This window comes from Anabas testudineus, chromosome 24 (assembly GCF_900324465.2).
Source record: "Anabas testudineus chromosome 24, fAnaTes1.2, whole genome shotgun sequence".
NCBI classification, from domain to species: Eukaryota; Metazoa; Chordata; class Actinopteri; order Anabantiformes; family Anabantidae; genus Anabas; species Anabas testudineus.
In genome coordinates, this window is record NC_046632.1 from 6,979,203 (window position 1) to 7,004,358 (window position 25,156).

At 40.9% G+C, this 25,156-nt stretch overlaps 1 protein-coding gene across 5 annotated transcripts in view; it reads right to left on the minus strand.

Moving 5' to 3' along the window:
* LOC113149481 (MAM domain-containing glycosylphosphatidylinositol anchor protein 2) overlaps positions 1-25,156 on the minus strand; it is a 142,033-nt gene that overhangs the window by 46,407 nt on the left and 70,470 nt on the right. For 3 of the 5 annotated variants that reach the window (XM_026341629.1, XM_026341626.1, XM_026341627.1), the window contains exons 6-10: positions 24,436-24,571; positions 24,081-24,350; positions 13,706-13,797; positions 13,365-13,602; positions 3,495-3,788 (exon numbers count right to left, since the gene is read on the minus strand). In XM_026341629.1, coding sequence (XP_026197414.1) covers positions 3,495-3,788; positions 13,365-13,602; positions 13,706-13,797; positions 24,081-24,350; positions 24,436-24,571 — 1,030 coding nt within the window. The remainder of the gene's footprint in view (positions 1-3,494; positions 3,789-13,364; positions 13,603-13,705; positions 13,798-24,080; positions 24,351-24,435; positions 24,572-25,156) is intronic. The other 2 variants (XM_026341631.1, XM_026341628.1) reach the window with 1 other exon arrangement.

Consider the following 25,156-nt stretch of genomic DNA (forward strand, 5'->3'; position numbering starts at 1 on the left):
AGAAAAATGCAGTCTCATAATACACTGTGGTGAAAGCTAGAGACAGAATTATTAGTCTTGTACCTAGTGTGTCATCCTATGATGTAACCACATGTCAAGGCAGATCTATGTGAGGAAGGGAATAGATTTATTGGCATTTCTCTTTGGGCTGGAGGCTTCCCTTATGTCCTGAGGGACATCTTCATCCTCTGTGTCGCTAACAATAGTGACTCCACTGTCCACTGAGGCAGTGGGTAAAGCAGCAGAAGTGACTTCAGAGAAAACCTTCAAAGTGCCTGTGAGACTGACCTCCACTCTTCATTCTAGCTTTTCTTTCCAGATTTCACTGCATCATGCTCTTGGGCAGCGCAGCGGTGGTGGTGGTGGTTAAGCACTGTCACCTCACACATGGAAAGGACCTGAGTTTGAATGCGCCGGCTGGTCTGGGAGTTTCCACGTTCTCCCTGTTCCTGAGTGGGTTTTCTCTGTATACGCTGCCTCCTCCCACAGTCCAAAGACATGCAGCTAAATTAATTGGCGACTCTAAGTTGCCCATAGGTGTGAATGTGAGTGAATGTCTGTCTCTATATGTCAGCCCTGTGATAGACTGATGACCTGCCCGGGCCGTACCCTGCACCCCTGCGACCCTTAACAGGAAAAGCTGTTAAGAGAATGGATAGATATATCATATTTAAGCAGGAATAAAATACATAATGAACTTTAAATTCTTGGCCTTAGATAGTTAGTATTCATTGTACCTCAATAGCTAGTTAAGTTCACTTGAATTTATAGTCTGAAGGTCCTATTCCTCCTCTCTACCTCTGAGATGGGTCTTTATAGGACAGTTGCTGATTCCATAAACTGTGCAATGAAACTGTTTTAAAAAAAACATCTGCTCTTGTTTTTCTTCTTTGTTTCATCCTTGACATTGTTTTCTGACAGAGGACAACTTTGAAGAAGCCATCATGGTGCCTGTCCTTCCGTGCTCTTTTACCCACGCCACCAGCTCTTTCCCAATTTCCTGAAAATAAAGTTTCCTGACCTCACAGTGGTCCCTTGTTTGTGAACAAAATATTAAAGGAATGCCTTATTTGAATTTCTTCAAAATTGGTACAAATGTCCATGTAGACATACTGTAAGGATAATTAAAGGTCAAAGGTGAAGGTCACTGACACGTTACGCCCATCCCAGTTGGTCCATGCCATTCTAGTGAAGTAGTTTCTTCAGATTTCTCTTAGACTAGTGGATGAGCTTAGAATATGAGTCTGGACAGACATGCATGTAAACTGCAACTTGACTGTTTGAGGGAGGCTTACATAACAACCACAATGCGGTAATGCTAACTCTCAAGTATTTTCTGGGCCTTTGCTGTTGTTCATGCATCAGGTGGACATGAGGGATTCATTTGCTATAATGTTTAAAAGTCTAAAATGAGTTTGGGGAGTGTTTCACTCAACAGCCTTTTTTGTCGCTGATTTTCAGATGAGGCTCTTATGAATGTAATGTTGCACATTTAGGACAAAACACAGTTAAAAAAAAGAGATATTTTCATTAATGCTGCTGCAATTGCAGCTGTTTAGCAAAAGATGTCTGGACAATAAGTGTTTATGTGCTTTTTCCTTGCTTTAATTGTGCTGCCCTGACAAATGATACACGGAATCCACTAGTCCCCCTGCTACTCTCCAACAACGACAGTATCACTGTGACCTATAGTTGTTTGTGGCAGTAAACTGCTCTCTGCTGAGGGGGCCCAGTGGGTAAAGCAGCATCGTTCATTCTCCAACTGTTTTACACAATGGAGGCTGTGAACATGTGTGTTAATATTTGAAATACATGCATTGGATAATTCAATATAATTGTTGATTAAAAGTAGGTCATAAGGGCATGTTCAACGTGATTGGTACTATGTGAATGTAGAGCAGCATTTTAACTTTGCTTTAAAGGGGCCATAAACAGCAATGTTGTTATTTTAATTCTGCATTCAACAATTTGTTTCTTTCCAGTACGATCTCTTTTCACGAGACACACACTCAGAGTGTTGCTAATTAATGAAGGGCATCTTATAGGCTAAATCCTTTGTTTACTTTTCAGTGTCAGCATTGGTGCATAGAAAAGCCAGTAACCTTTGATATGGGCTGTCATCAGTGCATAATCATAATCAATTCAGCCAAAACTTCAACACAGCCTGCTTCAAAGCACATCAGAACTTCATTAATTCTCTTAACACAGCACAGTGTTAAGTTGCTGCTACGCTGAAACGTGAATGCAATAGCAAACAGTACAATGAAACTCCTTAAAAAATGAGGGCAGAATTATGCACTAATCCTTGTCAGTGAGAACAGAATGAGGGCTGCTCTTGTTTCTCCTCAGTCAAAATATTGGTAGTGGGTGTGGAAAGTTCGTCTTGAATCAAAACCCTATTTGAGTTGCAGCCATAATTCAGTTTTATTAGTCACACTTTAATGGGTGTTGAATATTTTCTGAAGTCTTATATTTTGGCAAGTCTAATGCTGAGGACACATGGCATGATAATTGCCATTTCACAGTAGTTTATGGCTGCTACTGCACAGGTTCTTTCTGGATTTGGGAAAATTGAGATAGAATGTGCGAATTAACTAAGTAGGCCACGAGGAAAACAATAGAAGTGTGGTTATAAGTCTCAGTTTTTCGATTTCCTGTAATCACTTGGCAGAGAATGGTAAGCACCCTACATGGATTGGTTTAATTTCCTTCCTATCCATCTTCCGTTCCTTTTTTCAGTGGAGAGAAACATCCCAAACCCTGGAATGTGTGACGCCCCGCTTTGAATCTCTGACGTTCGTTTGAAATATTCCATTCAAATCTCCATAAATGAATACAAAATGAATACTAGTGGGAATAAATTAGCGATCGCTAATTAGCTGTTAAGCCATCTTTGAATGTCACATCTTAAAGGAAAGGAAAGGGTTTCTCAATGAGCAGCCGTGGCAGGGGGTTCTGAGGCCTGGGGATGTGGCACACAGTCTACGGGTCTTGTCTAATCTGAGTGTGCGTGCACACACACACACACACACACACACACACACACACGCACACACCCTTACAATGAACCCTAACAAATGTGGACATCGGTATCTAGAGCTTTGTTCCTCTGTTAATATTAGTTCTGCTCAGTTCACGCTCAGCAGACATAGTCCTCCCCTTAGTGTAAGAGGTGGAGTTACAGCTGTTTCCTCTCAGACCTGACTTAGGGCACCTAGGGGTTAGACTAATTTTACATCCCGAAGGAAATTGGATGGGTGTGTAAAGAAAGAAATACAGTAAGAGGATGTTCAATTTTGGTGACAGTGAACTAGAACATAAAGATTAATTACACTCTATACAAAGGAAATACATCACAGTAAGAACTGATGCACTGTACCGTACACAAATACACACATTGTGCCACTGCTACAAGCTGTAGCACAGCATGCATAAACAAACAAATACAGACACATGTAATTAGACAAAAAAAAAAAAAAAATTACTCTACTCACATTGTACAATCAGCTCCACCACGGCCTCCCGAGGCTTTACGTTGAACCCATTATACTGGCTGGTCTGACAGCGGTATGAGCCCGTCATCTCTCTGGACACATTAATAATACGCAGCACACCATCGTAGCTCTCCATCTGCATGTTGCCGTCCGGCATGGGTGCCTCCTTATCTGCTCGTGACCACAGGATGATGGGTTTGGGCTTCCCTGAAACAAGGCACTCCAGCTCCACTGTGTCACCCTCACGGGCCACCAGGGGGGACTTGCCCCGGGGGACTGTCAAGCTGGGGGGAACTAAGAAAGAGAAAAACAGAGGAGGGACTGATATGGGGCTCTAGAAAGTCAGCAGACGGGGTAAGAGGAAATGGTCGAATGGAGGGGAGAAGTGGCGTGGCAGGTATGGGAGAAGCGAATGAGCATCCAATTCACAATGGTCAATGAAGCTGATTCTCAGCCATACACACAGCTTTGTATGGAAGGACCAAGCGAATTTTAGCAGCAGCATTAGCAAACAGCTTTAGTAAAACCGTCATGGAAAGCAGCAGTGAGGAAGTTAAATATTATCAAGCAATGGCAAACAATGAGCAATGCAATGAAGAGTTGAAAAGCAAAATATGTGACCACAGCAATCAAAGAAAATCATAAGTAATTGTATGTTTCAACAAAACAGGTTGAGACACAAGAACTATGCTCCTCCAAGTTAAATGATCTATACACCATCGTCATTGCCGTTGCGATATCATTATCATAGCCATGTTCATCACATTTTCCTCATACGATTTATTATCCCATTCCCATCACAGTGCAATTTTTCTAGATGATGCTCAACACCATTCTTTCAACATGAATAAGTCCTCTCATCATCACCACCACTTGCATCATGGCCATGACTCACCGCAGCTTTTCACTTCCCTGCCCTCCTCCACATGCAGCTACACAGTCTCATCCACAGCATCATATAATTCCCAGCATTTACAACAGAACCCTCCCAAAGGTGATTTAGCGGTACTGCTGGCGGTGTAACAAAATATGTACAATAAATATTTTGCCTTTGTTTAATGGACATTTTAGACTGGCGGAAAGTGAACAATGAATAATAAAGGAAGTGCCAGATGCAGGTTTCTTTGAGTGTACCTGTGTGTGTGTGCGTGTGTGTATGTGAGTTTGGAAAGCAGAAGAACTAGCAGGTTGGATCATGCAGCCTGGTTCCTCATCAAGCCTGCTGGCCAAGTAAATTTGTTTAATTAGTAAACCTGGCAAATTGCACCAGCTCCTAGTGTGCTCTGTGTGTGTGTGCATTTCTGTGTTCATGTATTTCTGTGCAAGTTCACGCCATCAGCCGACTCCAAGACTATTTTGTACTAGTGAATCCAAAAATAGTCGGCAGCAAGGGTGAGTCAGGAAGAGAATATCTTCTCACCAGTGATCAAGACGGTGTCATGTTTCCCTGATGATTTCTGAATAACTGTCATTTTGCCCAAACAATGTTACAGCTGGAATGAAGTCGAGCTACACTGAAGTTTTACAGTGATGAAATCACTAGCAATCTCCTAAAAATGAAACAGCGTCCTGCTATATTTCCTATGACCCCATTTCCGCCCGGGTGAGAGGTGACAATTGCGACGTCAGCGCAGCCAGTGTTAGGTATTACTTTTGTCCTTAAATTTCGAAGGTACAAACCCTCTCAAAATGTTAAAACTGCAGTTTGTAAAACTGCATGTGAACTCCTATAATCCAGGAAAAGCCCAAGATGCATCTCTGATCTTAGTGTTTTGCTAGATTAGGTAGTCAATTTAAAAATGAAATTAATAACTCGCAGCAAATTAAGCTGTTGATCCTAAAGAAAATGAATGCCTTTAAATTATGACATTATGAAACGATACCATCTTTTTTAAATATGACAACAACATTGATCCTTCAATACCACATTTCTGGAAGACGCAGAAGGAAGCTGTAAACACACTTACATATCCCCTTTTAAGTTCATATTGCAAACTGATTAGCACACAGTTCGAGTCCTCTTTCATTATTCTTCTTTTAATTCCAGTCAAGTCTTCTCTCCAACAACTCCTATGAACTTCAAGAAACATCAAACTCTTTATGTTTACGTACAAGCAGATCCATTGATACTAAATAAATATTGATAGTAGCAGCTTTTAACCAATTATACTGTATATGCAAAAACTTTATTACAACATGTAAATGCTAGTTGCTTTTGCAGCCACTGGTAGCCTCGCAGTTGGCTCCCCATCAGCTAGTTCAACATTTATCTGGAGCTTTTCAAGTTTATAATCCATAAACATGTTGGTGTCATTAGCATGAGTTAATGAAGACCGGTCATTGACAGTTGAGTCTTGGCAATGCGGCTTGGCGCTAAAAGAGCAGCAAAAATTATCTCCACTGAGACAATGACAGCAGGCGTTCATGTCATTCTCACACAGTTGCAGATTGGTATTCACACAATGTCCCGACAGAACGCGCCAGGTGTCAAGAACGGACAGATTTCTTTCCTCAGCATATTGTACGTATCTCCACTTTTCCCAGCATTTCCTTGGGTCCAAACAGTGAAATGGGGAAGTGACAGCAGCGGGATAGGAGGAGAGCAGCAAGCATCCATTAGCGAGTGCAGAAGAGGTGCATTCACTGAGTTGCCATCATTACACCTGGCCTCTCCACAGTCCAGATTAGGCAGGCAATTACAGTTGTCTGCCTATTGGGTTTGGCAGCACAAATACTGGCTATCAGCTGCCATTGTCTCTCTCCACACCATCATGGAAATGCAAACAGGCATACATGCACAAAGACATTTTTCCATCTCTCTCCACTTCACTCTGTATCTCATTCTTCCTCCTGCTCTCTCTTTACTTTCTCTGTGTGTGAGACTGACCACTGAGATACTCAGTGTGGCAGAGAGCCTGCTACTGGTCTTCACTGTGCTCTCATTGTGCCAAAGCCATCCAAATGCCAGTGATGCCTGCAGGGCATGCCCACTGTGTGCGTATGCTTGTGTAGTGTGCACTTACGTGGCTTTATGTCTCTGTGTGCAAGTGTGTGTACTGTAGCTGAGTGTTTCTCTCCTTGCCTATGGGTGACAACATGCTGTGATCCTGCCTCAGTTCCTCAATGGGATACTTCTTGTTGTTGTTGCTGCTGACTGAAAACAATGTGTGTGTATTTCTGAGTTCAATTTAGGACTGGACCTTGTTTTTTTTTGCCTCAGTAGTCCTGCACATCTTTAGGGCCTCAGCTGGAATGATCCTCCAAGTGTAGCGACTCATTGCTGGAGCCTTTCAGCAGGAGCCTTTCAGCAGGATCCATCAGTGCCACAGCCGACACAGAGCAATGTGAGTGACTGCAAAACGGGGAAATATCTGGCACTTTGCATTTATTTACAGATATCTTTGAAAATAACATTCCCACTGCCCCCTTTTCAGGAAGGCGCTGTGTCTTCACTCCCTATCACCATAGCAACATTGCATTCTCCACTCCTGCAAACCCTGCAGACTGTGCGCCTGTATATGTAAGTGTGTGTTTCAACAGCTTGAGGTCATTGAGTTGGTCACAATGTGACCCTCTGCTCCTCTGAGTCCTGGACCTCTGGGGACAGCAAGACGAGTCCCATAGGTCCACTGTGTGTGTTTAAGTGCGTGTGGGAGACATGAAGTTGCTGAAGTGTAATGAATGTCTACAGATGTGTTAAATTTGGCTTAGTGCAATGATATACCGCAGTGACTGTTTATATCACTGTGAGTGTGTTTTTGAGCCATTACGCTGTTCCCCTGAGATAGAATATGTTACCTCGTGATCAATCACACAAATCTCTCCAGAATTCATGTGCATGAGATTGTAGAGCAGCAGCCTTTCAATACCAGGGCTCTCATGGGTTGCAGCTTGACTTGAGGACACATTGCTCTCTGTAATGTTGTCCTTCTGTTTTTGTATTTACCAACCTAGAGAGAATAAAAGGAATGCCCACTGCCCAGTGTATAAAAGCACAAATATACACCTCTACTATCACCACTTTTTCTGATGCTTAGCAGCGAACAACTCCCCTGGAAGGACCTCAGTTTATGTACATTGCTCAAGGGGCATCGACAGTATTTAATGAGGGAGGGAGACTGTTTCTTATTCAGAGTTTCCCAGCTGGACAGGGAGGTGATTTCCCAGATGGCCACCTCCATAAAGCATGACTTCAGGCAATGCAGCTGAGGCTTTATGCAGGTACACTGGACATAATGTGCTGAGTTATCTAGTCTTATTAACATATTTTATAGACTTAGCACAAAGTAAACACTGGTCACAGCAAACTAACAATTGCAAATACCAATACACTTCTGCCTACTACCCTTTGATTTCACCCTGTATATGTACATCCGTACATCAGCGGATTTTCTTGGTTTTCTGCATTAATCTGTCATAAAATGTGATCTGATCTTTATCTAAGTCAAGAGTATTAACAAATATAATGTGACTAAAATAATAACACAAAAAATTCTGATCTTTCATGTCTTTATTGAGAACAACCATAAAAGTAGTGGAAAAAGTATGTGAACCCTTAGAATTAATTACTGGTTGCCAGTTCCAGTGAATTCCTCGGGATTGTTTCTGTACCTCATTAATGAGTGTTTGTTGTGCTCTCAGGGTCATTTTGACTGTTCACCCACTTCTTGGCAGAGTAGCCTGGATTTCTAAAATCTTTGACATCACCTTTTAACCCTTTCCAGCTTTTTTGTAAATCAGCAATTGTTGATAGTAAATCATCTGAAAGCTCTTTTTGTCGAGGCATGGCTCACATAATCGTATTGTTTGTGTATAGAGCAAACTCAAAAGGTTAGAGTGGTGTTTGTCAGTCAAAGTAGCTTTAGTACACATCTCCAAACTAATTTTCTTAACTTATGCTAACACCTGACTCCAATTAGCCTTTTGGAGGTCATTATTAAAAGGGGTTCACATACTTTTTCCACTTGCACTGTGAGGTTTTTATGGTTAATAAAGATATGAAAGATCAGAAGTTGTCATCTGTTATTACTTTAGGCACATTATATTTGTTAAAACTCTTGACTTAAGTGGAGATTAGATCACATTTTATGACAAAGAGAAAACAAAACAGAGGTGCACATACTTCTTTCTTGCCATTTTATATGTTTGTGTTTACAGAGTGGAGAATGTAATTCCCCATTGACAGTTTTATCATCTACAGCTTTGCTCATAAACATCACAGGTGTTGTGCTGACATATGCTGCCAGGTGGTTATATGCCTATGACTCTAGAAGTGGCATGACCATGCCATCTACTGTTGTCATATGGCAGATTTCTCAGGACAGCATCGCAGCTGTGGGACAGCTGCTAAGCCCCTTCATCCCAGTTCACACGTCACTGGGCCCGTTTCTTTAAATTGAATGCTGGGATCCACTGCTCCCAGATGTTATTATTTAAACTTTGTTTTCAGTTCATAACAGATTTGTGCATCTTGCGGTGGTCACAGATACTGTATTTCCCTTTAGCCTTTAGCTTTGCTTCCACAGATATAGTGTGGGTTCAAAGACTTCCTATCACATTTCCTGTATATAATAATTTCATATACAGGGGCTGCACCATCATTTTAGTGTAGAGGCAATTTTTAAAGCCATGTCACATTTCCTCTATGATTTAATTTCACAACACAGACACATCTGGTACCAAACAGACAAGTCACTAAACCCCTACCCTACATAGTGTAGTCACAATTTTTCAACCATAACCATCTGTGGCAGGTCTGTAAATCCTAGGATTTCTCTGTATATCTAAGCAGTGTTGTAAGAGTGATGACCTTTCAGAATCTGGGGAATGTTACACCACAAATCACAGCTAAACACACAGAATTGCAAAGAGCGATTCTGCTTGACTCCTTCGATCGTTTCTACATATATTCATTATTATCAACCAATAACAATGTCAACATCTGCCTGGGGCATGTAGCCTTAGAGTCAGTCTATCAGCCTGATGTGATGATGTATGTCACCATCAAACTAACCAGCTTGAGCAAGTCATGTACTTCAAACACACACACACACACACACACACACACACACACACACACACACACACACACACACACACACAGAGTTAGAGTAAGACATATTGCTTGAATGTTTTTTTTTCGGTGACAGTTGTTGAACCAGCTAGAGTAGATCTACTGTCAAAATAAAATAATTAGTGTTGATACCCCCTAAATCCACATCTAGCAAACAAACTATATAGGTCTTGTTTCCACTCACAGTGACCAAACAGTAGTTGAACTTTTGAACCCTGTAGGTGAATCAGGATGTAGACCAGATTTCTCTTTATCTGGGTCAGTGAATTTGCTGCTGAAACAAGCACATCAACACAACAGCCAGTGGTCATGCTGTCCCTATTAGAGTCACATGTTGCACAGTCACTCGGATGATGGCATCTCATAATGAATCAGCGTCACGCAGAGAACAGGACGGTCAAAAAGGAGAACAGACAGAAATAAGCAGGCCCGCCGCAAGGTCTAAACGAATCAAATTTATTTTATCAACAGAACATTGTATATTGTGTTTCCTTAACTAGCTAATTTTGTATCAACTGAGCACTTAATTGATTGCTTAATTCATTAACTGCGGCGATCCTTGAGATTGACAGAAACCCTGGGTGGTGCCAGAGTTTCAGGTGTGAGCGGGATGCCAATTGCGGGAGTCATCATGGAGGGATTTATCTCCCCTCGCACGAAGAGAGAGGTGACTTTCAATCCTAATACATACTTTGTAATCATTGATCAGGCTGAGGATGAGCTACAGTTGTGTACTGATGCTAAACTGCATCAACTGAGACTATTCACCACGCCTGCTTAAAGGACTTTTAAGGATTTTTAAATATTTTTCTGAACCAGCATTAAAGAAACCATTGTTTATAGTAATTATAATATGGAGAATGTGGGTATCAGCTTTGTTAATCTTTAAATATCATGAATTCGTCTGTAATAACCTCACATGCTATTAACATTTTATCTCTAAGATGCCCCAGTGGTCGTTCCAATCTGAAGACAAACAACATTTGAGAGTCACAGCCGTAGAATGGCAATAATTATATCATCCAATAATCTAGCAAGACACAGCAACTAAACACACATTTAACACACGGGCTAATGAGAGGATTAATGGGCTAGCTCCTGTTAGAAGTTTATGAGATGTATTATGTTTTACACTAAAGCTCATAACTCTTTTCACAGCTGTTCATGTGTCTTGTGGTTCTTAATCCTGGCAGTATCCAAAGGGAAGGTCTGTGTCCTCGATTCCAGACCACACTCATAAATAAGCATTAGCCTTGCAATTTCTGGTAGCCCCAATGTGAAACCAAGTTGTTATTTAATAGTATCTAGTGTTATTTAATAGAGTGTATCATGACAGTAAATATAATAATAGTGCTGTTTTACTAATGGGAGAAATCATGAAACTTGTGTTCATCAAAAGTTTCCAGAATGGGACATCACAAATTATTTTTTACTATGATGTGTTAAGCCCTGGTTTAGAATCTGGACCTGGCGCCAATGCTAGAAGAACCAGACAACGCCATAGTGTTCAGACTAGAGATGCTTTAGGCTCAATCGCTTTCCAGCACAAAACCCTGGCAGACCTGCAGCTCAATCTCCTCTAAACGCTTTTATTAAGACTTCTAATTGCAGATCGGGCTTTCTCCCTTCAAAAGAGCAGGCAGAGGAACAAAAACACGGCTTATGCACCCCGAAACAGGCTGCAGGCAAATGGCAAGGCAGAGGCGCGAGTCGCTTTAGTATACAGGCGCTATGCGGCTCTGCTCAGCGAAGATGTTCCTCTGATTCACGGCATCAATCTGACTGAAAGAAAACGCCACACATAACAGGCGCTCTACAGGAAAACAGCCGAGTCACATCCAGGTAGTGCAGCAGGAATTGTAACTGGCAGAAGCAAAATTCAGTTTAATATCTCTGTGACAGGAACAGCTCTATGACAACGCAACACTTTCATAGTATTTCATACCCACACATCTGACCGGAACAATGAAAGCTTAAGAAGCAATCACATCTAAGCCGAAAGGAAACCTTTCATTTCATATGATCACAATAAAACACAATAGAACAGTCATATCCTCCGTTATCTCCTAAGTCAGAAATCAGTATTTTTTTACACTTGCCTGTGTTAATGCATTGGCATCGGCCAGGTACTCCAAAAGAACAGACTGCACTACTTAGAAGATAATGAGGAAACAATCTTGGCAGGTGTGATTGATCCCACAGTTTTATAGCGCAGGGATTATCAAAGGATTATCTAACCATAATTATGCACCCAAGGTCGACACACTGCTTTCATGTTGACGCTGTGAGTGGCAGCGAGGTGTTTGTGCAATAGAAAAACCGCAACGTGAGACGAGGTAAGAGTGCGTGACTGTGCGTCTTGATGGGTGTGCATGTGTGTGTGTAAAAGGGGAAAGAAAGCTTGCAATCACAAATAGCAAAACATCACAAAACCCCAAAAGTCACTTATCAGCTGAGAACACATGCCAGTAAATTCAAGGCAAGAAACATTTCTCCTACGGCAGCAGCAACACCAACCCATGGGAATCCCCCACATGGAAAATCTGGAAATCTGGGATAAATGAGAGGCAAACAGGAAACTCCCAACTGTGGTGCCTACAAGGTGCAGAGTTGATTGGGTCACATCCCTCAGTGGAGTCGATGGGCGATGAAGTAATGCAGGGTGACACTGGAGCATTACCACACGTTTACTGCTCATCGATTGACCTCACACTGGAGAATACAGATAAAGACCCCCATTCCTGTCCCATTACATGTGTTATCACTTTGTCTCCCTAACCACAGCATTTCAGCATTGTCGGAGAGCCTGCACAAACCTGTGCTAAGTGTTGTAAGTAGCAGTCTTCCCTCCTTTGTTTCCTGCGATGTTGTTTGAAGCTTTTTCTTATAAAAATGACAGGCGGAGGGTTGACTGATGATAAAATCTAAAACAATCTAAAACAATACTCTGTACTAGATGTTTGACAGCAAATGTTAGGTTTTGATTATTGGTCTTTCTATCTTCTGAAACAACTGACGCACAATAGAAGAGTATTTACAAAACAGCATGACCAACCACGGTAACACTGTTTCTATGTGACTACTCAATATGCCATGCCAGAAACTATAATGATGCAGCTCAGTAACAAGATGCACTGGTATGATGTGTTATTAACATGCTGCGTTCATGTATGCAAACGTTACTGGCTGAAGCAGCCGATTAGATGGAAGGTCGATGAATGTCGTCTTTGATTAGTTGATGGAGTCAGTTTGGCTTCACAGCCTGATGTTTTGATTCACACAAATCTCACACAGAAAAACTCACACAACATTTAATTTGGCTTTTTTTTTTTTGGTTTGGAGGCTTTTGCTGCCAGCCGAGCTGAGTGACACCGAATGGAGTTTTGTATGTGCTACACAAACCAGATAAGAAAACGTGCTCTAACTAAAATTGTTACGGTTAGTGTGAGTAATATAATAGAAGTAATATCAATAAATAGTACAAAAATATAAACTGTAAAAATAAAAAAAACACATTTGAGGCTGTTAACAACACAGACAAAACTCAATTAATCCTAAGTGGAACCACTAGAAACTAGTTTTAGAATTTGGATGAATGGATCTTTTGAATGGAAAATTCTGTTTTATACCAACTTCACTGCAGAAATACTGGGAAAAAAGCAACATAACTAAGAACCAGCATTTTAAATCTGAGAGTGCAAAGAATTGTCCTTTAAAAAGTTTCAAATCTATCATAAACTGGATCTGCGGCTGGGGGAGAAGGGGGGGTCGTTGACATTACGGGGTGTGAGGCTCACCTGTTGTGGAAGAGATGTTGACGTCAATGCTGATCTCAGGGATTCCTCCTCCCTTCAGCGCGGCGACACAGGTATACGTGCCGAAGTCCGTGAACTTGAGGTCTATGATGTCCAGGTTGGTGGTCCCGGGGGAGATGTCAGGGTCTGTCTGGGTGATGACCATGCGCTCTGAGCTTCGCAGGGCTCGCCCGTTCTTTAACCAGCTGAACGTCAGCTCCTCTGGAGGTGTTGCCTCCACCTAAGACATTTAGCACGCTGCTGTTTGTGTTGCATTGCTGAGTAACACTTATTATGCTGTAATGTGTGTGTACACTCTGCCAGATGCTGTCCTGTAACTGTACCTGACAGGATATTTTGACTTCACGGCCGATCTGGATGTTGTCATCATTGTGGTATGGGTCAGGAGTGATCCAGAATCGCCCCTTTTTCAAAGCTGTAACGAGAAAATTTATTAGATTAGTCCTAAAATGACATTTGTATATTGCACTTGTTCATTCTGCAAGTCTATGACATGCTTCTATAACAAATGCTGAGATATTAACTGCAGGTTATTCTTGTAATATATATATATATATATATATATATATATATATATATATATATATATATATATATATATATATATATATATATATACACATGTGATCTCTAAGGTATAATCCCAAAGACAGGACAAATATGGATCATTAAATAGATTCTTTGCAGCTTATACTCGATTTAATGACCATGCTTTAAATTGTTATTTTGCATCTCCAGTGAATGTACTGTACATTCGATTGTGTTACCTAGTGAGTCATTGCACACTTCACACACAGCTCAAACACACAAAAAGACTGTACCGTGTCACGAATACCTGAAATAACTGATCTAAGCAAAATCTGATTTTTCATCTTGATGTGTCACTTCAGCGCCTAGGCCGTGGAATAATAAACATGGTTTGAACTAGAGTTGCAAGAGTCGTATGACAGCTGCAACTGTTCTTATGAAGCAACATATGAAAGTTTGGCTTTTGATGTAGCGGAAGGTTCAAACAGAGAACTTAACAGATGAAGCAGAATCATGTGTTTGCTTTAAAGACTAAAGCATTGAACCAACATTAATATTGAAAGGTAAGGACTGAAGAACCCAGCAGCATTCAAGCAGGTTCCCACACACACACACACACACACACACACGCTCACACACAAACAATCAAACAAACTGACGCAAACACACACTGTGAAATTGGAGAGATACCTACAAAATATCCACCATTTCTAATCCAATTTGGTTTGCAAACTCCATTTTCAAAGCAGAGCTTCTCTGAATGGAAAAAGAAGATGATTTCATTATAATGCATGCTGTATTGGTTCCAAACCCTGTGCCTACAGTTCAATTCATCTCCTGAGCAAAAAAAAAAAAAAAAAAGCTGACGGCACCATGAAAATCTTTTCATCTAGCAATTCCCAAGAGACATTATCATATTCAGTTTGGTAAAGGGAAAACGAAAACAAAACCTGCGTGTCAGATTTAAACACAGGAAATTGAATGTGCAAAGCATTGTGATGCCTGCCGAGCTTCGCGATGAGGGGAGAGACGAGTGACACACGCCTCCTTGACACGATCTTTCGCCCTGCACTAAACATCAGCGTCGGCAGGCAAAGATACTTATTTCTGATGCGTGTCAGATGCAAATACAGTACTGCAATCATGTCAACCATCTCCAAATTCTCACCGAACACCACTGTGCATTTGTAATCATTTGTGTATCCTATATATTCCTATTCTCTAAGGCACTTCCTATCAATCATGCTGTGTATAATTACTGGGATGGAAACTGTGGTAATTAGCATACTATGATGCGTACTGTAGCATATATCTGTGACCTGCATGGAGGAGTAGAGTGCATCTACTTCAGAAACACCAATATTCAATTTCCCTAAAGCCAACATAAGGCTAATGAGACAATACTAGGCCCACGCTGGACGCTGAGTATTTCTGTAAGTGGCAGGCAGTGAAAATATCTTGATTGTTGACGGTTCGAAAAGGTTTTTGTGTCTCAGAAACATCCTCAGCAGCATTGGTAGCTGCATTTTAAGAAAGTATTATCTCATCCACACACACACACACACCACACACACATCTGTGTGAGTCACTGTGCTGTCACAGGTGACAGTGCATAAACATTGGGATTAACTGTTCTGTTCTTTTTCCCATTCCTCTGCGTCTATGTTCTTTTCCCATCTTAAAAAGGGCATTTAACAATCAAGGACCCGTCTCTACTGTAAGGCCAGATTTTACGTTGTTCATGAAGCTGTCTGTCAGATGACTGAGCGTGGGTCAGTCTCTTCACTTGATTGTGTTATTTCTGTCTGTGGTAAATGATGTGAATGGCCACAGAGGGAGAGCAGATGGGCCAAACAAATAATTGTCAGTGCTCTGGGAAAAAAATGTTTGTATTTCTAAGGCTGAATAAACAGATCTACACAGCAATTATGTCCCTTCCTTGACAACAGGTACAGATTCGTTTGTAATTAGTGTGTGGCTGCCTCACAAAATCCCCTATTACACAGTGTTTGGCAGCAATGGCTCAGAGCAGCTACTATGGACAGTATATAGTGTATATGTTGGCCTACTTTCAGAAAAATACGCCAGCTTCCAGCAACTACTTAATTACTGTGGTGTAGAGTCTCAAGTGAGGTGAACATAGACCAAAAAAAAGGTTGCTCTCGTTCTGGTTTGAAAGTAAGCAGCAAATTGTATTTAGTTAAATGTCCCATTACTGTAGATGCATTAGTTTTAGCATTTTATTATGCTAAATTGAAGTTACAGGAATCTCATTGCTGTCACTCTGAACTTTCCAGGTTTGAATGCATGCACTGTACTGTACTGTATAGCACATCTACCATCTACCACATTCCTGCCATAAGAAATCACCATCCTAACAGCTGCGTAACAGCTATGCACTCACCACTAGAGCAGATAAATCTCAGCTGACTTCTAAATTGCACTGCTGAAAAAAGGTAAGCACGAGTCAAGAGCACTTACTATAGAGGTCACTAAATTTACTGCAGAAGTAAACACTAACTTGAATTTTAAGTAACAACACACAAATGTTATCAGCAGAAAGCACAAAGTTGAGCTGCTAAACGAAATGTCTCCCTCTACAAAATTGGACCACAATTTTCTGGTGCTGTGTAGATACACTTCACTGACCACAGCATGTCATGAATCAAACTTCAGAGTGCCCCGTGGCCCCTAATCAAGGTCCACCACCGAGTGTACATGGCTCATATTTCACTTCTTGATGTGAATGGCTGCCGCGATAAGGAGCTCTACTTCAGTCTTATATCTGTGTTAATTGTCTCTCAAACAGAAACCAGTGTGTGCTCTGCCTAGAAGAAGTTGTATCCTTTTTTTACAATTCATCACTTGATAATCCTTAAATGCAACTAATAACTAACTAACTGGGTTAATACCTGAGTGAAAAAAGACAAATGCACTTAAGTGAGTGCTATAGGACGTAGTCACTGGTCTCTGCTTCACAGTACGTTTTTTCTCAGGTTAAGTTGTCTCTCAACACAAATGGTACAAAATCATCCACCACAGCTTTTTAAAAACTGTGTGTTGCTACAATGAACTTTTAATCACTAAAAATAATATGTTTGCAACTCTACCTGTATAATTATGATGACCAAATTCAGGAGTGCTATAAAGCAAAGAACAAATTATATTCATGCTGACCTGTGTGCTCCTGCACCACTTTTTAATATCTATGATAATACCACCAAGAAAACTTAGCATATTATCAGACTGTACTGATCACTTATCAAAAGGGTTATCAAAGAGAGAAAACTTTATTTTCCATTAAAAAAACATGTCCGATCTGCAACCACCTCATGTTTCTTGCTTTGTGTTTTATGTTGTGAAAAAGACTTTGGCTACTGCGAAGTAATTTTCAGAACATCTGGGGAAAGAAATCTCAGACTTACTGCAAGACTGTGTTAAAAAATAACTCAGTACGGCGTAAAAGTACATTTAAGGTTTGAAAATCACTTATATTCCACAGCAACAGACCTTTACCATTACGTCACAGTAATAGTAGAGATGTTTGATTTAATCTCGGTCACTTTACTGTTTCCTTCTTCTGCCACACTTCTACTTATAGTGACTCAGCCTTCACTCCTTTTTTGTGAAGAGCTGCAGTGCAAATCAAAATCGCCAGCGCTGCGTATGTGCACTCAGACATCTCTCAAATGGTTCCCCTGCCTCCTCCACACTCAAACGTCCTGCCCTGTCATTTTATCTGACCATAAATACTGAATAGCAAGTATGCATTCCTGTAAATTGACTACATTTGTGTATAAGAGAGATAAGTGGGCATTGCTTCTTCTGGCTGTAGTAAATTCTGCTGGACAGCTGCAGTGACTAAAATGGTGCCTGTTCCGTTATCCACGGGGAATAATAATAAAATTGGAGGTATTATAAAAAAGGTAGTGTGGTGAGAGTGTGAGGGGAGAAGTGCAGAGTTGGGAAGACTTTATCAGGCGACAGTGCTGTCACTCTTCTTTCCACATTTGCAGGAACCAATTCATGGCAAAAGTCGCATGAATCTTAAATGTGGGTTGGCGACAGAACTTTCCCATTTCCTCCGGCTGTAAACTTTGTCTCTTACTATTGTTACATCATTTCAGCAACATCATCTGTATCTTACAAGGGTACTATTGTACGACATCAACTTAAAGTTCACTTACTACATTTTTTTCCAGAGCTTACTGAGCACTGTAATGCAGTCTTTATTAGTGGACTGAGTTTGCCCAGTTGTCATGGGGATGGATCTGTTGACATGAGAGCACAAAATCCATCTCCATTGCAAATGAGTAGGGGTTTTATCCCCCTCCCTGTGATTTGATAATGTATTTCCCTTCAATTCATTTCAGCCACAATTCATTTTATTTAGATTTCAAATCATAATAAAATCTATTAAAATTTTTCCCCACTGATTAGCCTGAAAATACCTTTCTCCTTTTTCACTCCTCACAAAACTACATGCTCAGGAATATCTTAATATCTTTAAATGTTCTGCAAATAGTGTGCTTTTGTGACAATACCAAGCGATTTCCAAGGTCATACATGTACTTTCATTTACATGTTGGGATACTGGTTTGCCATGCTGACATATTCACTCTATTTGGACTTTAAAATCAAGAATAACACAAAAAAAAGGACAAAAGGTTGACATCATACTATTTGTAATGACAATTACTGCGTACATTGTTTGTTAAATTTTAAAGGCTTTATTTTCGAATTTAATTAAATTTTATTTGTATAGGGCCAAATCACAAGTCATCTCAAGGTACTTTATATTGTTTAAGGTTTAAGACCTTAAATTTGTGGTTATTGTTGTTTAAGGGTTAAGACCTTACAATATCTAACTGTATAGAGAAATATGTAGAAAACCCAGCAGCCCCCACTTGAGGTGACAACAGAGAGGAAAAACTGCCTTAAGCACACATCTCAAGGACCAGCGTAGTAAACCTAGGCTCATTATAATTGCAATTTTAAAGCATTGCCAGTATCGAAAACACTGAGGAACAAATCACAAGTCAACATACGCACAAAGAAATTCTGCATGCATTATTGACTTGACCGTAGAAACATGCCAAGGCATAGGGCCACTCACAGAAGCTACTTTTTTCATGGTAATATAAAGAGGACAAATGCACAAGGCTCTGCTTGTGCTCACATTTGCATTATATGAAAGATTGCCTGCAGTTCAACAATGATACAGTGGACATTCGAGGCATTCTTTCAGATCATTACCGTACATGCTACAGTGTTCCTGCTTTCCACCCACCCCCTTTCTTTTTTAGCCTAAAAGCAAAATGCTTCTGCCTACCGCAAGCCTGTATGATTCTCCATAGCTTTAATAGCCTGTGGGAATAATGGGTGGCCTGTACATGAAAAGCACAGATAATCACAGAAAGAGAAAAGACCTGGTTCAGTCCCTCTTCTACTGAGAGCTTGTGTCACACGGATGGATTATAATACCACCACAGGGGAGCTTCTTTACAGGACAAACGTACACACTGGCCTGACATACTGACTATGATATACACGTATATACGCACATAATGTCAATGGCGTTTCTTATATGCACACACACGGAGCACCAAGAAAAGAAAAATGTTTGAACGTGTCTCATTCTCTCCAGTGCATTCTTTCTGTCTTTGTCTGGTAGAGAAGAAAGATGTGTCTCACTCCACTCTCTCTCTCTCTCTCTCTGCGAGTCGTTATGCTCTTGTCTACCCATCAGTCCATCTCATTTTTTAGTCAGCCCTGTCTGTCCGTCTCTCGGTAGGCATCACACTGTGCGCCGCATTCATTCTTGCAGGGAATATCAGTGTGTGAAGCTGATCTCATCTCTCAGAGCCAGATGGATGTCTCTCTAACTGCCACTCTCCTCTGCCTCATCTGCTCCGCTCAAGGTTAAACATAAAAAGGACAACAGACATTAGCACGGTTCAAAACACAAGGCACTCACACGCGCTCGCGTGCACACGTTCATCCAAGACACCGTTCATTTCCCCATTATCGCTATTGTGCATCTTCACATTAGCACCGCCGCATTCCCCGTGCATCAGCAGCTTTGCGGTATCATGGACACTCGCACGTCTGTTCTTTGGTGGGAAAAAATAGAGCCCTAAATGGCGCTCTAAACCTTCAGGCTGATCTCCGGCTTTAATTCGCACGCACACACACACACACACACACACAGGAGCTGAATGCACTAACATAATCGACACAAGCACATGTACAGGCACATACAAACACACACAGGCACAGTCCTTAGGGACGCAGCCCAAGAGACTGGCATGCCTGTGCCAGCTCTGGCCAGCCAGCCATTAAATCTGGCATTCATGAATGGAAATATATTCAGCTTTCGACCAGAATTTATTCCAAAGCAAATTTGATAAGGGTCATTCACATGTTGATTCACATGCTGACAGCCAGGTTTTTACAAGGCATGTCATGATTGTTTTCTCCAGTCTAAATATAAACAGCGGGAAGCTCACTCTGAAAAAGATGGCATTTCTGCTTCTCCACAAATAACAGCAAGCTTCCAATCAGAGTTACAAAAGTGTGGATCGTAGCTAGTGTGCGTTTGACTTTGTGTTTATGCGTGAATCTGCGAACCACGGTGGGTGTGTGTGGAATTATTCGTTTCTATATTAGCAAGTCAAAATAATGAATGTTTTGGGTTTAAAAGCCTCATACCTAAATTTGTCAGGTGGCTCCTGGAGGAATTGTAGAGAAGATCCAACAATGCAGCTGTGTTTGATTCGGAATCTTTGATAGCTACAACAATGCTCATTTCTCTACATCACACAGAGAAAAAACACATTGCTTAGCGATAAGACGGAAAACAAGGCTGTGTGCTGCGTGTGTGTGTGTGTGTGTGTGTGTGCAGGGAGACACAAAAATAAAATGGCAGACCAGCTGCCCATTTCGACAACACCATGTACAGTTCTGTCTCAATTCAGCAAGTCTCTGTCCGATAGCTGTCTAGTTGTATATGATATACAACAGAAGAGAAAAGAAACAACCAGCGCAGAGGATCTCCGCTTTGCCACAGTAGAGATGTGACAAGCTGGTGTCTCTTTTGAGACTAAATAGGCTGAAAGTGAAAGTGGCCAGGGAGAGGACGGTATTGACCTGCATTTGAAGATGTGTTGTGGACCCTCAGTTTGTAAAAAGGATCCTGTCATCAGGGTGATGTGATGCCAGCGGCCTGCTAGGCTGGCTGACTGTGGAAATGGCCAAGCCCTGGATGGACAGTATGGCCAGAGAAGCAACCATCTGCTGGGGAGAGATGTGCGTTTTCACACACACACATAGCCCCCTTTGGCAACAGCAGTTCCGAAGGGCTTCTCAAGGACTAGACAGGAGGGTGAACAAGCCAAGATAGGCAACAATGAGGCCACAGGGTGACCTCGCAAAACATGCAAGATTAACTCATTGCAGCAGAAACTGATGACTTTGTGTTGAGAAAAAACAAACAAAAGAAAACGCTCACACTTAGCGTTACGAGCAACATTTCACTGAATTCGTGGCCACACATACACACCTACACACGTCACACACGTCACTAACAAATGTAGCATTTCTGCTTCGTTGATTTTGATCAGATACAGTGCATACGACAGTAAAAACTGTAGCCTTTTTTGTCAAAAACTATTTAAATAAATAACCAATTATCATGCGTGTAGGTTTTGTCATTAAAAATCGAGCCAAACATAAAAATAAAAACCTCAAACAAAGTACAAAGGCTTATCTTAAAGCCCAACTGGTGGGATTGTAATTTAGTTGCATCAAACATTGTTAAATTAGATGTAATCTTAAATCTAGATATCATCCTGGTTTAAGATAGAGCAGAGATACTTGAATATAGGGGACGTCTCATGCTATTCATATAGACAGCTGAAAATCAGTAAGCTGCCTCTGATATGGAAAACAACTGGTGCAAGCTTGTTTCCATGCAGCGTGACACACTCAGTAACAGGAATCGGTTTGAGAAAGTGCTACAAATGAGCCAACAATGGAGAAATTATTCCAATAAAGGGGACATCACATGGACGTGGTTTGGTTTTAAAACCAGAACCATTCTGTCAGAGGGAAATCAGAGCAGAATATGATTACGGTGGCAAGGAATAGTACTGTATGTTGACCTCCCCTTGGCAAGGCATGGCTCACATAAGCGTATTCTTCTTGTGTGAAGCAAACTCAGAAGGTTTAAGTGTTTTTTGTCACTCAAAGTAACTTCAATTAACTTGTTTGAGGACATTAAGTCAAAAGGTTCACATACTTCCACCATACGACTAGCACTATGAGGTTTTTCTGATTGTTATCAATGAAGACAAGAAAGATCACATTTTGTTCCTGTGACTTAGATAAAGATCAGATCACATTTTATGTGAAAACCATGAAATTCCAAAAGGTTCATATACTTTTTTTGCCACTGTACCTGTGCATTATTGATTGTGACACACTGTGCACTACAAGCTGTTATTCCACACCAGTGTGAATGTGGTGGAGGACTTGTTAATATTTGTTAAAATTACCTTGTTTGCAATGCAACTAAAATCAAATTACACATAAACATATTTAAACTGTTTACTAGAATCCCTGTCAAAGAATTTGGACTTATTTCTGCACACCCCCATCATCTGGTGCGTGTAGATCACCAAATTGCATTTGCATCAGTGACGGCTCGTCAGACTCAGGAGAGTGATCCTGAGATGTGTGATAACATGCTGAACTCATCTCCTGTCAATTAGTGATGTCCCCTCCTTCTTTCCAACAGACTGTTTTTCATAGTCTATCAGCCTGTCACATAAATAAAATACAAACAGTAATGCTTTTAGCTTTTATATCTTTTATAGCATCTGTGCTGCTTAGTCCAAATTCACTTTGACATCAGTGATGTTTTACTGGACTAACAAGTCTTTCTCATCAAATACTGATTTTGCTTTACTTTGATAATTAATGTCTGCCAATGTCCAAGCTAAATTGAGATGTCATTTAAGTACGCTGATCCAAGATTTGCACGCAGTGATGGTTTGTCAGACTCAGGAAAGAGTTGCTTTTCTCATTACAAGTCATTTAAGTCCCCGCTTCTTCAGCGACTGTCTACTTCTAATGACTCCACAGCTGTAGTGACTGAAGGGACTTTTCTGTATTTATTTATCCTTAATTTGTTTTGTCACATGTTGATTTATTGTGTAATTTACTGACTGGATAGTTTCTTTTAGTTTGTCTTGTTTACACTCCTAATTCCCACAAAGTTGCCGATGACTTATTGATCTGATTTAGCCAATACAGAATTTCTTGCAAGCTGTAAATTTACCTAGCTCCTCTGTCTGATTACCCTGTTTTTACACATCTCTTAGGCTTAGCATATTATAGATTGCACAATTGTCTGTCTTTTGAACCTAAACATGCATGAATGTTAGGATAAATCCAATGTACACAGCACCAATTTACAGTCTATACATTTTTAGAGCTAACTTAGAATGAAGAGGGTGAAGTCAATTAACTGCCAAGCTCTATTATCCTTTAACAGGAGCCACTTGGTTGCAGTTGGGCTGCATAACTAATCAATGGCAACCATTTTGTTTGAGGAATGACATATATTTATGTTGCTGAAATTATTCTACATACCACAGACAATGATCTAAATGTGAGACATCAGTGAACGTTAAGAAGAGTGGTGACTTTTATTATGATCCCACAACTACTGTTAAACCTGACTTATTTGCTTGTCTTTCTGAAGAGAGTCCTCAACTATATGGACATTCAGCAAATGGCTTCTTTCTACCAGGTGCCATCAGAAATGATTTGTAGATTATTTTATTATTTTAATATAATTATAATAATTATTTTCATTCCAGGGGGTATATAGCTGCATAAATAAACACAACCGAACAGGTTTAGCTCAGAAGCGACCTGATGATGGAGCTGTGACATGATCTCTGAACTGAAACTTCAGTGAAAAACTTTTATTTGTGTGCCCCAAAGCCTGCAAAGCTCTGATTCCAATGCCAATTTGTAATCACCTGAATAGGTGATTAAGATTACTAATAGTATGTTTATCATTAAATGTCTTCTTTCTTTATCTATTTAATATTGAATATTTTTTTGCCCCATAACTCCGTTTATGCAGTCATGCCTTCTCACCTCGCACCACAATGGTAGTGGACTTCTTGGCTGGGTTTCCCACATTGTTGCTGGCCACGCAGCTGTACACCCCTGCCTCATCTGAGGTGATGGCTGGCAGCGTGAGCGTGCCCCCCTTCACCACGCTCCTCTGAGGCAGGCTGTCATTTGTGCTGACCCAGGTGAGGACAGGAGGAGGCTCCCCACCTGTGGTGATGCACACCAGGGACACAGTCTGGCCAGGATTCACCACGATGGGATCCTCCACCAGCAGTTTGATGGATGGGGAGGCTGTGGAGCAGATTGATTGACTCAGATTGTAATCAACATGCATTTTTTTAAAAACTGGGAATTCGGTTATACTTTTTTATTGTACCGGTCTTGTTGGTGAGTCTGAAGATAACGCTGCGATCAGGGATCCCACACACGTTTCTGACGGAGGCGATGCAGCTGTAGTTGGCATAGTCCTGAGGACGCAGGTTCTTCAGCTTCAAAATCTTTGTTTCCCCCTGCAGCTCAGACCAAACCAACACTGGTATGCAAATGTGTGCAAAAATATCAACATAATCAAGTGAAAGAAATGCACAAAACTGGTGGATGACAAAGGCCAACAGCTCCAAATAAAGGTCAAAGACATGAATATGTAAACATATTTTTAAGGCAGCTAAAAGTGGAAAGAAACAGCAACAGGGGTCAAGAACATTACTGTTAAACCACTATATAAAATGATGCTGGTATTTTACAAGAAAATGAATGTGTCAGCTTGCTTAATACTATATCAGCATGTGGATTATCCTCTGATCAATGGCCAAGCTGTATTTTCGCCATTCAGCCACAGATATAGATGAGCTCAGCAGGGGATCCCCACACAGGAGCAGCTAGCTTACTGTGTGTTTGATCCCAGCAGAGCCATGAGCTCCACTTATAAGGCTATGATGAGGTTGTGGATTTTTGATCTGGCTGATTCCAGTGTGCGGATGTTGGGTTGGAAGAGTGGGTGGCGGCCAGAGATTAAGACACGAGTAAGCCACACAACTTGGCAATCACTCACATCTCCCAAAACCTTTCATATCCAATGAGGCTCATGGATAACTTAA